General features: G+C 37.8%; 1 protein-coding gene across 7 annotated transcripts in view; it reads right to left on the bottom strand.

Moving 5' to 3' along the window:
- LOC133291992 (AP-2 complex subunit alpha-1-like) overlaps nt 1-14,364 on the bottom strand; it is a 40,910-nt gene that overhangs the window by 17,160 nt on the left and 9,386 nt on the right. For 5 of the 7 annotated variants that reach the window (XR_009748854.1, XM_061490371.1, XM_061490380.1 and 2 more), the window contains exons 2-14: nt 12,570-12,701; nt 12,281-12,406; nt 10,905-10,967; nt 10,730-10,827; nt 10,429-10,636; nt 9,813-9,884; nt 9,640-9,732; nt 8,463-8,564; nt 8,156-8,253; nt 6,792-6,873; nt 6,562-6,650; nt 1,126-1,231; nt 979-1,044 (exon numbers count right to left, since the gene is read on the bottom strand). Coding sequence is in view for 6 of the 7 variants with exons in the window: in XM_061490371.1 (XP_061346355.1) it covers nt 979-1,044; nt 1,126-1,231; nt 6,562-6,650; nt 6,792-6,873; nt 8,156-8,253; nt 8,463-8,564; nt 9,640-9,732; nt 9,813-9,884; nt 10,429-10,636; nt 10,730-10,827; nt 10,905-10,967; nt 12,281-12,406; nt 12,570-12,701 (1,335 nt within the window). In the remaining variant the exon portion in view is untranslated. Of the gene's footprint in view, nt 1-978; nt 1,045-1,125; nt 1,232-6,561; nt 6,651-6,791; nt 6,874-8,155; nt 8,254-8,462; nt 8,565-9,639; nt 9,733-9,812; nt 9,885-10,428; nt 10,637-10,729; nt 10,828-10,904; nt 10,968-12,275; nt 12,407-12,569; nt 12,702-14,364 lie in introns of those variants that run through there. The other 2 variants (XM_061490384.1, XM_061490387.1) reach the window with 2 other exon arrangements.

Raw genomic sequence — 14,364 nt, 5'->3', positions numbered from 1 at the left:
GAACAAATAGTTTTGTACCAACTTGAGATTGAATAATTGTGTATTACAACTGTACAAGAGTTCTCTATTTAAAGAGACGAAGTGACCTAATGAGCTAAGCCCACAAGATGTGAGACTATTCTATTATATACATTGAACTATTCTAACAACTACTCTAACAGTTCTTATGAAACATAAGCTTCATAGAATCACTTTATGTGACTTAGTTATGATTTATGATCTTGTTTTTTGAAACTTATAGTTGTTTGGTCAATTCCTTGATCCAAGTTCAAATTTAATAGATTGAACATTATAAATCATTTATGTGAAATATTTCCAATTCAATACGATTGAGGATTTGAATTGCAATTTGATAACTTGATAACGGATAATGAATTCTCAATACATACAAGGTTGAGGATACAAATTGTTGGGTGAAAAGTTTCGTTGTTTACTGTTTTTTATTTTCCCTTGTCAAGAACCAAATAAACTTAAACTATTAGGTGAAGACAAATGAATGATTTTATATCTTTAACACGACCCTTCATGCAATAGGGCTTGAAGTATAGATAATGCGCGTACCCACTTAACTTGTGCTGAAATACAACTTTTATTTAAAAGAATAAAAGTGGCAACAACTCTTGACCACTTGGCTATAGAGGCTACAATATCATGTCAAGGACCAACTCTCCCGTATGCATAAGTTATTACGTAAAGGCAAATGAATAGTTTAATATCTCTAACACCACGACTCCCTTCCTAGAGAAGGCATGGAAACAGCCCAATAGATTCAACCAATACATATCTTTTCCCTCATATTCTGGCTTCCTCATGAACCTTTAATTCATTTCGTTCTAATATGAATTAATGCCTTGCAAGCACATTTTAGAATTTAGAAACCATCACCACTGAATGATACGTTAACAGATAAATCTTATGCAATATCAACCAACTAATACCAATCGAACAATTACTGAATAGTGATTAAAGCACACATACTTTAACCATTGTCTCGTGTATGGCAGATTTATCAAGATACTCCCGAGCTTTTGCTGCAGCGTAGGACTGATCAAAGACATAAAAAGTCCTTGTTAATGATGCTTATACAAGAAAGAAATAAATAGTTGCTACAAACTTCAAACTAACCTGTAGGTCTTCGTTGTTTGTAACAAATTGCACCACACGGAACCAGATGTCATCACTAACAAATTCTCCAGCCTTGTCAATTAATTGAAGAATCACATCAACATACCTGTAAAATACAGATAGTATGATATCGATATATAGATAACATCAACAATAAGTTTGCCTCATGATGGCTTGGGAATTTTAGTACTTAACTACAGGAGTATTTTATCAAATACTGCATAAAATTTACATTTTCTTACATCCCTTCACAGTTCCAGAAATTGTTCAGATATCAATGATTTACAGTTCATATGCTCAGTTAAATGTAAAAGAATACGTTGTGTATTGATCTGTGTCAGGGAGTTACAATATATAGAGACCCTAATGGGCTTAAGTGTAAGGCCCAAACCTAATCCAAACCTAATCCTAATACAGTCAGAATACAGTCAGACTATTTACGGATAAGACAGAATCCAATCATATCTAATCAAATCTAATCATATCATATCTAATATTCTAACACTCCCCCTCAAGCTGGTGCGTATATATTATGAGCACCAAGCTTGTTACAAATGTATTCAACCCGAGGACCTCTAAGAGCTTTAGTGAAAACATCTGCTAGTTGATTAGACGAGTTGACAAAAGCTGTCTTGATTTCTCCTGATTGAATCTTTTCCCGAATGAAGTGACAATCAATCTCTATATGTTTGGTCCTTGCACGATATATGTAGCGCAGCTTGATTATCACAGATGAGTGTCATGGGTTGTTTCTGTTCACAAAGATGAAGCTCCTGAATCAACTGCTTTAACCAGATCAACTCACAGGTAGTATTTGCCATTGCACGATACTGAGCTTCTGCACTAGATCGGGAAACAACAGGTTGTTTCTTGCTTTTCCATGAGATTAAGTTTCCTCCGAAGAAGACACAATAACCAGAAGTAGAGCGTCTGTCCGAGGGTGATCCTGCCCAATCGGCATCTGAGTAACCACAAATTTCTGTATTTCCCTGATCCGAATACAACAAACCTTTTCCTGGTGCTCCTTTGATGTATCGGAGGATCCTCACAGCAGCATCCCAATGTGAATCACAAGGGGAATCAAGGAACTGACTGGCCGTACTGACAGCGAAAGAAATATCTGGCCTAGTCACAGTAAGATAATTGAGCTTCCCAATCAGCCTTCGATAACGTCCAGGATCAGATAACGGCTCCCCTTGTCTGGGCAATAACTTAACATTAGGATCCATGGGTGTATCAACTGGTTTACACCCCAACATACCAGTCTCTTCTAGGATATCCAAGGCATACTTCCTTTGACAGATAGAAATGCCTTGTCTAGATTGCGCCACCTCAATTCCCAATAAGTAACGCAGCTTCCCAAGGTCCTTTGTTTGAAATGCACTGAATAAATGTTGTCTTAACTGACGGATTCCGTCTTGATCACTTCCGGTGATGATGATGTCATCAACATAGACTAACAAATAGATGCACTTGTTAGGAGATGTAATCCTATAGAATACAGAATGGTCAACTTTACTGCGAATTAGGCCAAACGCCTGTACAGCAGAACTAAAGCGACTGAACCATGCTCGAGGAGACTGCTTGAGACCATATAAGGATTTTCGAAGACGACATACTTTCCCAGACTCCCCCTGAGCAACAAAACCAGGTGGTTGCTCCATGTAAACTTCTTCTTGTAAATCACCATGAAGAAAAGCATTTTTGATGTCAAGTTGAAGGAGTGGCCAGTGACGAACAGCAGCAAGGGCAAGAAATAGGCGGACGGACGCCATCTTAGCGACTGGAGAGAATGTATCGCTATAATCAAGACCAAATATTTGAGTAAAACCCTTGGCAACTAGGCGTGCCTTGAGACGATCAACATGGCCATCAGGTCCAACTTTCACAGTAAACACCCAGCGACAACCAACTATAGACTTCTCTGGAGGAGCGGAAACAAGGTCCCAAGTGCCATTGGTATGAAGTGCGGTCATCTCATCAAGCATCGCTTGGCGCCATCCTGGATGGCAAAGTGCTTCACCTGTGGTCTTAGGAATAGAAACAGAAGAAAGACTAGAAACAAAGGTGAAATGAGGAGAAAGACGATCATAGCTCAAGAAGGTATAAAGAGGATAAGGGTTACGAGTAGTACGTGTACCTTTTCTTTGAGCAATGAGAAGAGCCTCTGGTGAAGGATCCGGAGGGGAAGAATCAACTGCAGGGGGCAATGAGTCAGCAGGGGTCGAGTCGACTGGAGGTACTGTGTTACGACGCTGATAAGTGAGAAGTGGACGGTTCTCAGGTACTGGAGCAATAGGTGATTGCTTATCTGGAGTAGAAGCACCTGCATCTGGCAAAGACAAGTCAAGAAAAGGAACAGGAAGAACATGATCAACCTGTGACAATGGTGATGGGATAGAATTAAAGGGTTGTTGATCAAGAAAGGTGACATCAGCGGAAACTAAGTAACGCTTGAGATCAGGAGAGTAACAGCGATAACCCTTTTGAAGACGAGAATAACCCAGAAAAATGCATTTAAAGGCTTTGGATGTTAACTTATCCTTACCAGGAGTGAGATCATGAACAAAACAGGTACAACCAAAAACATGTGGGGATAGAGGAAAGAGAGGAACATCTGGAAGCAATAAATTATGAGGAATGTCATTGTGGAGCACAGATGAAGGCATGCGATTGATGAGAAAACAAGAGATGAGTACAGCATCTGCCCAGAAGTGAAGGGGAACCTGCATATGAATAAGAAGGGTACGGGCAGTTTCAATGAGATGTCTGTTTTTACGTTCAGCCACCCCATTTTGTTGTGGAGTGTGAGGACAAGTAGTTTGATGTAAAGTACCTTGTGTGGCCAAGAAATTAGAAAAATCAATAGAAACATATTCCTTAGCATTATCACTACGTAGAAAACGAATAGAAACACCAAATTGAGTATGGATCTCAGTAGAAAACTTTTTATAAATGGAAAATAACTCAGAACGATTTTTCATTAAATAGGTCCAAGTGCAACGGGAAAAATCATCAATAAAGGTAACGAAATACCGAAAACCTAAGACAGACAAGGTACGACTTGGACCCCAGATATCTGAATGAACAAGAGAGAAAGGGGCATCAGCTCGTTTATTGACTAGACTGGCAAAAGAGGAGCGTGTATGCTTCCCTTGTTGACATGACACACAATCTAAAGACTGAAGACCGGACAAAAGAGGAACCATTTTCTACAACTTTGAAAGACTTGGATGACAAAGGCGACTGTGGATAAGTTGTGGAGATTCTGTGAGAGAGCATGCTACTGAAGGACGAGGCATATCCAGATAATAAAGCCCCCGTGACTCACGACCCACTCCAATCATTTTCCCCGTACCCGGATCCTGCACAGAAACAGAATGGTTAGAGAAAGTAATGGTGCAAGTGAGGGAGTGGATCAACTTACTAATAGAAATTAAGTTATAAGGGATGCCAGGAATGTAATAGACAGATGTCAGGGCCAAGGTAGAGGTCGGACGAGCTTGTCCAATCCCACGAACTGGGGCTTTGGTTCCATCTGCAAGGGTAAAAGACGGTAAATGATCAGAATAAGTAAGAGATGTAAAGAGTTCCTTATTACCACAGAGATGATCGGTAGCACCGGAGTCAAATATCCAAGTGCCAAGTGATGTAGAATGAGAAACACAAGCAACAGGATTACCAGTATAAGGCTGAGACTGAGGAAAAGCCTTCCTGAGAGGGGTTTGGAGTGCGGCATAGTCCGAACCTGAACCAAATGATGCATTGTCTGACTGAGCTATATTTGCAACAATAGAAGGAGAGTTAACCTCCGAGAGATCAGGAGATGCTGCTGCCATTTAAAGATAAAATATAAAAGCCGTAAACGAAGGCAAACGATATCCAATCAAGAAGAACCACGCGTCTAAGGTTAGACCCACGGAGAAACAATCACAGATCCAGAAAGGGGAGGAGAAGGCGAGCTTCTCTGTCCAAGACCGGCCGGAAAAAGCCGCCGGAATAGTGCTCACGCGCCGGCAGAAGGTGGCGCGTGAAGCCCACGCGCAGTGAAGACAGGTGGCGCGTGACGGTGCGTGGGAGATGCGTTGCTGACCGGACCACCACAGACCTGGTCGCCGGGAAGAGAGGGTCCTGATCGCGTGAAGTTTGGTCGGAAAAGTCGCCGGAAAAAGTCTCCGGTTGCCTGAACAGTGATTCTGACGGCGGGCGGTGGTTCCGGTGGCCGTCGGAGGTGCCGACGCGTTTGGAAAAATCACTCAGAGGCTGTTTACAGCGCTAGAAGGCTTGCCGGAAGGACGCACGGCAAGAAAGAGGACTCCTAAGCAGTGGGCTTAGGTTTTTAAAGCAAAAAACAAGGTTTCTGAGCGGAAGCGAGGGTTCCTAGAACGAAAGAGCTCTGATACCAAGTTAAATGTAAAAGAATACGTTGTGTATTGATCTGTGTCAGGGAGTTACAATATATAGAGACCCTAATGGGCTTAAGTGTAAGGCCCAAACCTAATCCAAACCTAATCCTAATACAGTCAGAATACAGTCAGACTATTTACGGATAAGACAGAATCCAATCATATCTAATCAAATCTAATCATATCATATCTAATATTCTAACACAAAAAGGACCCAAACTAGTTTCTTTAATCTGTCTATCACAAAATTTCTTAATTGGTCATATATTTTGGCGGAGGCATAACTAAATATTAATATTGAAATTAGTAGGCCACCTGTTATTTTAAATTTAATTGTTATCTTGCTTTTTTTTCAAGCATAAATATTAAGAGAAAAGAACAAGGTGCAAAAACTGAGAATAGAGCATCCTCTTAAAAAAAGCTGCAAAGAATTAGGGATACACCAGTAATTTTGAACACAATTAACTACCTAAAGTAGTCCACGTCCTTGGTCTATTATGAGTAAAAAGCTATATACAACGGATTTTTATTTTGAAAAAATCTATTAGATGCACTAACTATAGTCTATGCCTCTATGGATGTAACCAATATGAGCAGTTCAACAGCTACACACACACGAGACATTAGTAGTTACAAAAACTTAAAATTTATTTTCAAGAGATTACTCAACATAAACTCATTCATCAGTATGACGATCGTCAGTTCTAACATCACTGTCTTCGGCTACGTGCCTACATCTAAACTAATGTCAACTGCTGAAGAAAATCTCAGGTTGATCAAATGCAGATGTAGTAAACTTCAGCATATAGTGTTAACATGAGACAACAGAAGTTACAAAAACTTCAAATTTATTTTCAAGAGATTACTCAACATAAACTCATTCATCAGTATTAGTAACGACTGACGATCTTCAATTATAACATCACTCTGTCTTTGGCTGCATCTAAACTAATGTCAACAGTTGAAGAAAATCTCAGGTTGATCAAATGTAGATGTATTAAACTTCAGTACTGTGAACATATAGCATTACCATGAAAGATCTGGCGCAAACTTCTCAGCAACAATAGCTGCTTTCAGTGCTAATTCCTCTCGCATTGCAAACTCTGCTGTGCTGAGATACTATAAAACAGTCCAAATTTCAAAGTAATCATTTTATGGTTCACCTGTAACAGCTGTTCTTTCTTTTTTTGGTGAGGATGGGGGAGGGTATACAGTGAGATTTCCAAAACCACACAAATTACTCTGGATCTAGCTTCATACCTGCAGTAGTTCTTCAACTATATCCTTTGCATTTGAAACATCACACATGCTATAAAGCAAATCTAGAGCTCGCCTCCGAATACTGAGTATAAATTCAATGCCAGTTAGAAATATTAGATTCAACATTTTATGACAGCAAGAACAAAGGAATTAGCTCTGTATCATACTTGTATTTTCAAGCACTCTAAACTTTTTTAGTACAAGAAAACTAGTTCCATAAACAGCATTAACTTTCTCTTATAAATTACAAGTTTGCAAATAAAATAATAACAATAACAATACAAATAAACCAACTTATCAGCAACACATGATTACACAGCAATAAAAGACAGGATACTCAATAAAACCCACATCTCTCTTCATCTTTGCTTTTAAGCACCTTAAACTGTAAAGCAAGGGAGAAATGGAAGCGTGCTGAGAGAAAACTAATATTATGTAAACCAAACAGTAGTTTTTTCAGACGGTGGGGTGATTCATATATATTATACTACTACATGATTCAGATTTCTGCAAGATATTCAGCATTATCGAAATGCAACTGGATAGCAAAGACTAGTGTATGGCAGTGAAGACCTAAATATAAGAATCCTTCAATCAACAAGCACATTGCGGCTATCGTACATTATGTTTCCAATTTAGTTCTGTAAAGAACCAATTCAACCTAAAAGCTTAAACTGTTGGGTGAAGCTACATTAATGGTTTTTATATTTCTCTAACACGCCCTCTCACACTAGACTCCACTGGACTTGAAGGGTGAACAATGCACAAGTCCACCTACCTGTAACTCCACAAAACTAAATTAATTATTAATTAAATGAGGGGCGGTGAGGATTGAACTCGTGACCACTTGACACGGAGGCTCTGATACCATGTAAAGAACCAATTCAACCCAAAAGCTTAAGCTGTTGGGTAAGGCTACATTAATGATTTTTATATTTCTCTAACAAGTTCAAACTAGTTTAGCAAATATGAATATCAGATGCTGGCTTCAAAGAAAACAGATATACAAATGTGTTCATTACTAACCAACAAAAATTAAAAGACAGTCCAGTTTGTGAAAGGAGAGATGGCAAAACAATGTAGGGTCAACCCAAGTATTACATTCATACAAGGTCTTTCAGCTATCAGAAGATAGAAAACTGCAACAGAAATTAATAATCCTTATTAGAATAGTAATTAGTAACATATAGCCTTCCTTGTAATGACTTCAGAACCTCCATGAAAGGGCGTGTTTCGCTTTATAACTACAACTTAAGCATATGTGTATAATTATATGTTTATGAATAGAATATGTGCAAACTGGACTTGACCGGCAAATAATTAGTGATGATATATAAAGGATTAATGATTTCAGCACATTTAACCTGATGTCAGGATCCTTCAATGAGGTAATAATCTGAGCCTGATGTCTTTTTATGATATCTTGCACATCAGTAACCATAAACATTCTAGTCATATTTTCCTGCATCGCAATAGCATATATGTTATGAACTGTGATATTGCATTCTGGCAGCAAATTTTAGTCTTCTAAACTATGATACAATGAGATCTACCACATAATATTTATATTTAGATCATGCAATCCTCCCCCTTGGCCTCTCCCCCAACAAAGATAGGGAAAGACAAGAAAAACATAAACAGGGATAAATCAGTAGTGTGTCTGTAACTTACCAAGCCAAGATATCGAATGTTTGGCTCACGGACAGCAATAAATTTTCCAAGAAGAGCCACACATTGAGACATCATCTCTTTTTCAGCATCAAGATGCATCACCTGAACAGGGCAATTAGAATATAGAATATAATCCCAATGCTTCAATGTGAATAAAAATCTGCAAGTATGTAAAGTTTTAGATTATGGGTGCACATCCCTATCAAACAATCATCTATGTGTCAAACAGAACCCACATTTTCCTACACGCTTGTGGATATAAAGATACCCATGCTAAATTTGGAAGTGGGGAGGGAGGTAACTGAATACTAAGAAATGACATTGCACCTCTCTAATTGTCTTTGTGTGAAGAATGGTGTAGATGACCCCCCCCCCCCCCCCCCCGATCTTACCTGAGATCACAAATCCCAAGTTTGTCTATGAAGAGCAGATCTAATTAGATTAGTGTCTCTCTAATTGTCTCTTTGACGTTAGATTATTATTTTCCTTTATGAGTGAAGAATGGTGTAGATGACCCCCCCCCCCCCAACACACACAACAACCCGCATAAAAAAAACCAAAAAAAACCTATATTGGAGCACTCCTATTTCTAGCTTCATAACTGCATCTATTCAAGCAGCTAAGTAATACTCAATATGAAAAACTTGGAGCATCTTTGTTTGAAACCCTAGAAATCTGAGTGCGAAGGCACTAAACTACACAGCCATTTGCATATTCCTTTGCACCATCTGTGGAAGGTCGGTCTGCAGTAATTATATAGGTTGTGAGCGTCTACTGTATAATTCTTTTATTTATTCATTTTCTGTTTTGTAAATACATTGCTAAGGGGACATTTTGTATAAATGCAATTTCTTTTCTATCAACGATTTATATGTTATTGGTAGGGATTTCTTATTAATTTGGATTTAGTTCATAACAAGCCATAAAAAACCTAAGGCCGATTTCCTATAGTCATCGGCTTAAAAGTCCCTCTAGGACTCTCCCTCGCATGACATGACATTCCCAATGAAATCAATTTGCGTGGGCCTAGTATAATATTTAGAGAAATTCTGCTAAGATTTTACCTAGTTTGGCCAACACCAAGGATTAGCTTTTACACAGAGTCATCTATATCAACAGAAGTATAATGAAACTGTTTTTATTGTTTTATATATAAAGTGCCATGCAATGACAATACCAGAGCAAGGGCTTCAAAAAGAACAGCATGGGATGCATTATTTTTGTTCACATTTTTCACAACATCAGTGCCCATCAGTATCCTTTGTAAAACCTGAAACAATTAATTCAAGGTTCACTAAAATTCATTAATTAAATAAAAATATTTGCAAGTGTTAATGAGACATGACAGACCTCAAACAATGATCTTCTGGTATTTGGATCTTCAATGGAAGGAAAATACTGAAGAGCCCTCATTGTTTTGACCTACATTAAGCACAAATCAGGTAAGCATTAAAGTGAACTTGCAGGATAAGAATAAACATTTATAAATGGAAAAGACACTAACCATTCTCAACCTATACTTCCTTCTTTTCTCACTATCAATTTAAACAAATATTTGATCTCCATTAAAATAAGTTTGAGATTTGCAATGAACTTTGATTACCACACAAGATTTGATTTCAATTTATAGTTTGAACTTTGAAGAGCTCCCAAGTCCCATCCTCTAAAAGATTGTGCAGTATCAAATCCCAAAATATATTACAACCAGTGCATTATAAGTTCAGCACAAAGCCAAGTTTTCTCAGAGACATAAAAACATCAGTAAACTTAGCTTATCTTCACATCACAACAATGAACCAACAAATAATATAAAGTTGTTAGAAAAGGAAATTTTGCTAAAACAGATAAACTATAATTTTAGTTCTCAATCTCATTAAAAGGCAAGCTACAAGAATATCACCTGAAAACCTCCCTAAAACCAAGGTTAACACCGAAATAATTTAGATGAAAAGTAAAATTCACAAACCTGAAGCCAGGGAGATGGGATACCATAGTAAGTGTATTCTTGTGGAATATCCTGGTTCCTAGCAAGGCGCTCTAAAATTTTCACACATTTTGGAAGACAACTCCAATATGCCTCGTAATTGTTTGACACTAAGGCAACAAGAAGACTCATAGAAGATGTCAAAACACCAAGGTCTCGTTCGTCCAAAAGTTGGGCCATCCGATCCGCCCTTAAAAATATGGTAAGGGACTAATAAGATACATTTGAAGGAAAGCTTTAACGGAAAACAGCATATTACCAGCAAAGTGACATTCAAATTTACCACCCATCTACATTGACGACATCAGGATTTTTCCTGTACAACCTCAGCAAGCACAAAGCAGCTTTTTTTCTCACAAGTGGTCTACAGCTGCTAGATAACTAGATAAGAAAATATAGTGAACATAAATGATTTTCCAATCACTCCACCTATTTAATAATAATGTAGAGTTTCTTACCAGCAACGTCTGTACATCAGGTGCTAAGGACTCGGAAAATTCTCTCCCACCAATATTTCCAACCTGCGGAATAAAGACATAAATGGTGGCAGTGACTCAAGTTGAAAAGGTAATAGAGTTATTATTGTAAATTTTAAGATAATCAAACAACTATAGCTACACTTGGTTCTCTTCCAATATTTAAATGCATTTAAAAAAGATAATTTAATCGGTCAATAAAAAGTGAACTTTTGTATGATATAATTAGAACAGTGAATCATATATTAAGTGTTTAGCAACTAGAGCCCAGATAACTATATTCATAGGTACCAATCCTCACACCAAAGAAGAAAAAAAGAAAGAACATGAACCAGCTACTGTGGCTGAGAGTTCCCCCCCTCAAGCACCTCACAACAAGCCATACACTACCACTCACTAATTTCTTCCTTACCTCACTCTAGTCTATTCTACTCTTTATAATACTTCGTAAAAGAATTCTGTTATTCCCACTACACCACTATGTCCCCTGTTACTGCACTACGTGTGCTTAGCATTTTGAGCATACACCCGAGATACTAAGGGTTTATCATATATGATTCCACGCAGAGATCTTCTATCCAAGCAGATGAAAACTATAACCTAAATAAGTTAAACCGATAGAGAGCTACTCACAATCAAATACGCAAAAGAAAGGAGGGGAGTTTACTGTAAGTAATTTAATATGGTCATATCTGATCTGATTAAATTAGGTACTCGCATGGGGTTTTCTTGACAATTACCATCAGCAGAGATTTATTTCTGGAGGAAGAATACACCCTAGCAGTTGAAATTGAAAACTATAACCTAAATAAGTCGAACCAATAGAGAGCTACTGAGAATCAAATACGCAAAAGAAAGGAGGGGAGTTTACTTTGCCCATATTTGATCTGATTAAATTAGGCACTTGCATGGGGTTTTCTTGACAATTTTCCATCAGCAAAGATTTATTTCTTGAGGAAGAATAATCGAGTGCCGAGACTTATCAGCTTTTGCAATTTACTAAATGCACAAATTAGCATCTGTAAACTCTTAAATGCAAGAAATTTTAGATAACATCTCCATAGTGTAATTTTTTAATTCATATATGTTGCAATCATAATGACCAAAAAAAATACAGAGTAGAAATTTGTCAGTTTATAAATTATATATTCATTTCATTGCAAGTCCATATTCTCAGGTAAATTTTTTTGTGTCAGATGCAACAACAAAGGATGGTCATATACAAAGATACAAGCTCTTTTTCTAGGGCTTCTCATTAATATTAAGATACTAAGAGAAGCACAGTAGAACCACTAATAAATGATTTAACATGAAGACAACAGGCCTCAGAAAAGTTGACAGTTTTTCCATTACCATACCATGGTCAATGCTAGGCATTGGAATGTTTCATTGCGACCAATAATATCGTTGCGCACAGTATTTATTGCCAATCTCAGAAATTCATGATTTTCATTCAGCAAAGATGATGTCACAATGTATCCAACCTGTAGTCAGTTATTGCAATATTAGAATTCTATATTCACCCGGTAGACATTTGAATGCACTGAAATGGCACCTCATAAGAATTTTAAAGGGGGAGAAAAAAGGGGGGTTGATATACCAATAAGTCAAAATATAAGGTTTCATAAAAGGAATAAAAAAAATTACCTGCTTTTCTGGATACTTTGGAGCAGATATGAGAGAAACAACTTCCATGTGGCCAAAATCCACATCATAGCCAAGCATATATATGTAAAGCATTTTCCAAACATATTTCTTTTTCTCATATGGTGCCACACCCTAAAATAGAACCAAAAAGGATAAAATTAATATACATCATAGCCACGGCTATGTTTGTGTTAGAAATAATATTAGTTTTATTATTATTAGTTTATTATTCTAGAAGGTTATTTGGGCTTAGCCCATTAGGTCATTTAACCTCTTTAAATAGAGAACTCTAGTACAGTTTTATACAATTGAATACAATACATTCATACATTATAATTTGGTACCAGAGCTCTTTGTTCTGGGGATTTTTCGCTTCCGCTAAAACCCTAAGCCCACTGCTTAGGCGTTCTCTCCTTCCTCTAACGTCGTGCGTCCCTCCGGCTTGGTTCTACATTGTTCACGCGGGTTTCAAAAAAAAAATATTGTTCACCGCATCCGTACAGATTTACTATTCACTCGTCCGTACGATCCGGTGTGTCAATAGAATTGATGAGCAGAATATTTGGCATTATTTGTGCAGATTTGTAATTATATCCTTAATTAATTAGCCAGTTGTAGGTTATGATTGTATAGTTATGATTGTGTAATTATATCATACTATTTAAATGAGAATTCTCCAAAGGAGAACATAAGGTTTTATCCCAATTTCTCTAAGTTTAACATGGTATCAGTCTAGGTTTGGTTACTAAATTTTTCACTGTGCTCACAGTCTCTGAGTTCCCAAGTTCTAGTCTTTTGCGCGTACTGTTCACGTCGCGATTCTTGTTTTTTTTCCTCTCGCGATTTTTCTCAGCATCATGTCTACTGAAAAATATGATGTTCTTTTTGTTCGTCTTAATGGAAAGAACTACTCCACCTGGGCATTTCAGTTCCAGATCTTTGTCAAAGGCAAGGAGCTTTGGGGTCATGTTGACGGAACTAATTCTGCTCCTGACAAAACTAAGCACCAAGCGGCACATGCCCAATGGGAGGCCAAAGATGTACAGGTAATGACTTGGATCATAGGCTCTGTTGAGCCTAGTATTGTCCTCAATCTCAGACCCTTCACAACGGCAGCAAAGATGTGGGACTATTTGAAGAAAATTTATAACCAAACAAACACTGCTCGCAGGTTCCAGCTTGAACATGAAATTTCTCTTTTTCAACAGGATAGTCTCTCAATTTCTGAATTCTACTCTCATTTCATGAATCTTTGGGCTAAATATACTGACATTGTCTATAAAGATTTGTCGACTGAAGGACAAACTGCAGTCCAAAATGTTCATGACACCACAAAACGAGATCAATTTCTTATGAAATTGAGATCTACTTTTGAGGGCATTCGCACCAACCTAATGAACAGGGCTCTTGTTCCCTCCTTGGATGAATGTCTAAATGAATTGCTTCGTGAAGAACAACGTCTCCTTACTCAGACAAACATGGAACACCAGAAATCTGCCTCCCTTCCTGTAGCGTATGCAGTACAAGCCAAACCACGAGGTCGAGACATGAGTACTGTCCAATGTTTCTGCTGCAAAGGCCATGGACATTTTGCTTCAAACTGTCCTAAAAAGTTCTGTAATTACTGCAAAAAAGAAGGTCACATCATCAAAGAATGTCAAATCAGACCACCACGGAGAAATGCAACAGCCTTCACTGCCATTGTTGGCTCTTCTACTACTCCTGTTTCTGTGGATCAGAATCCGCCTGTTTCTGTGCCAACTTTAACCCCTGAAATGGTTCAACAAATGATTGT

Source organism: Gastrolobium bilobum, unplaced genomic scaffold (genome assembly GCF_033153095.1).
Source record: "Gastrolobium bilobum isolate Gb01-03AN ecotype WA unplaced genomic scaffold, APGP_CSIRO_Gbil_v1 utg2246, whole genome shotgun sequence".
NCBI lineage: Eukaryota > Viridiplantae > Streptophyta > Magnoliopsida > Fabales > Fabaceae > Gastrolobium > Gastrolobium bilobum.
Note: the sequence above shows the minus strand (reverse complement) of the source record. Positions and strands in the feature narration are given on the sequence as shown.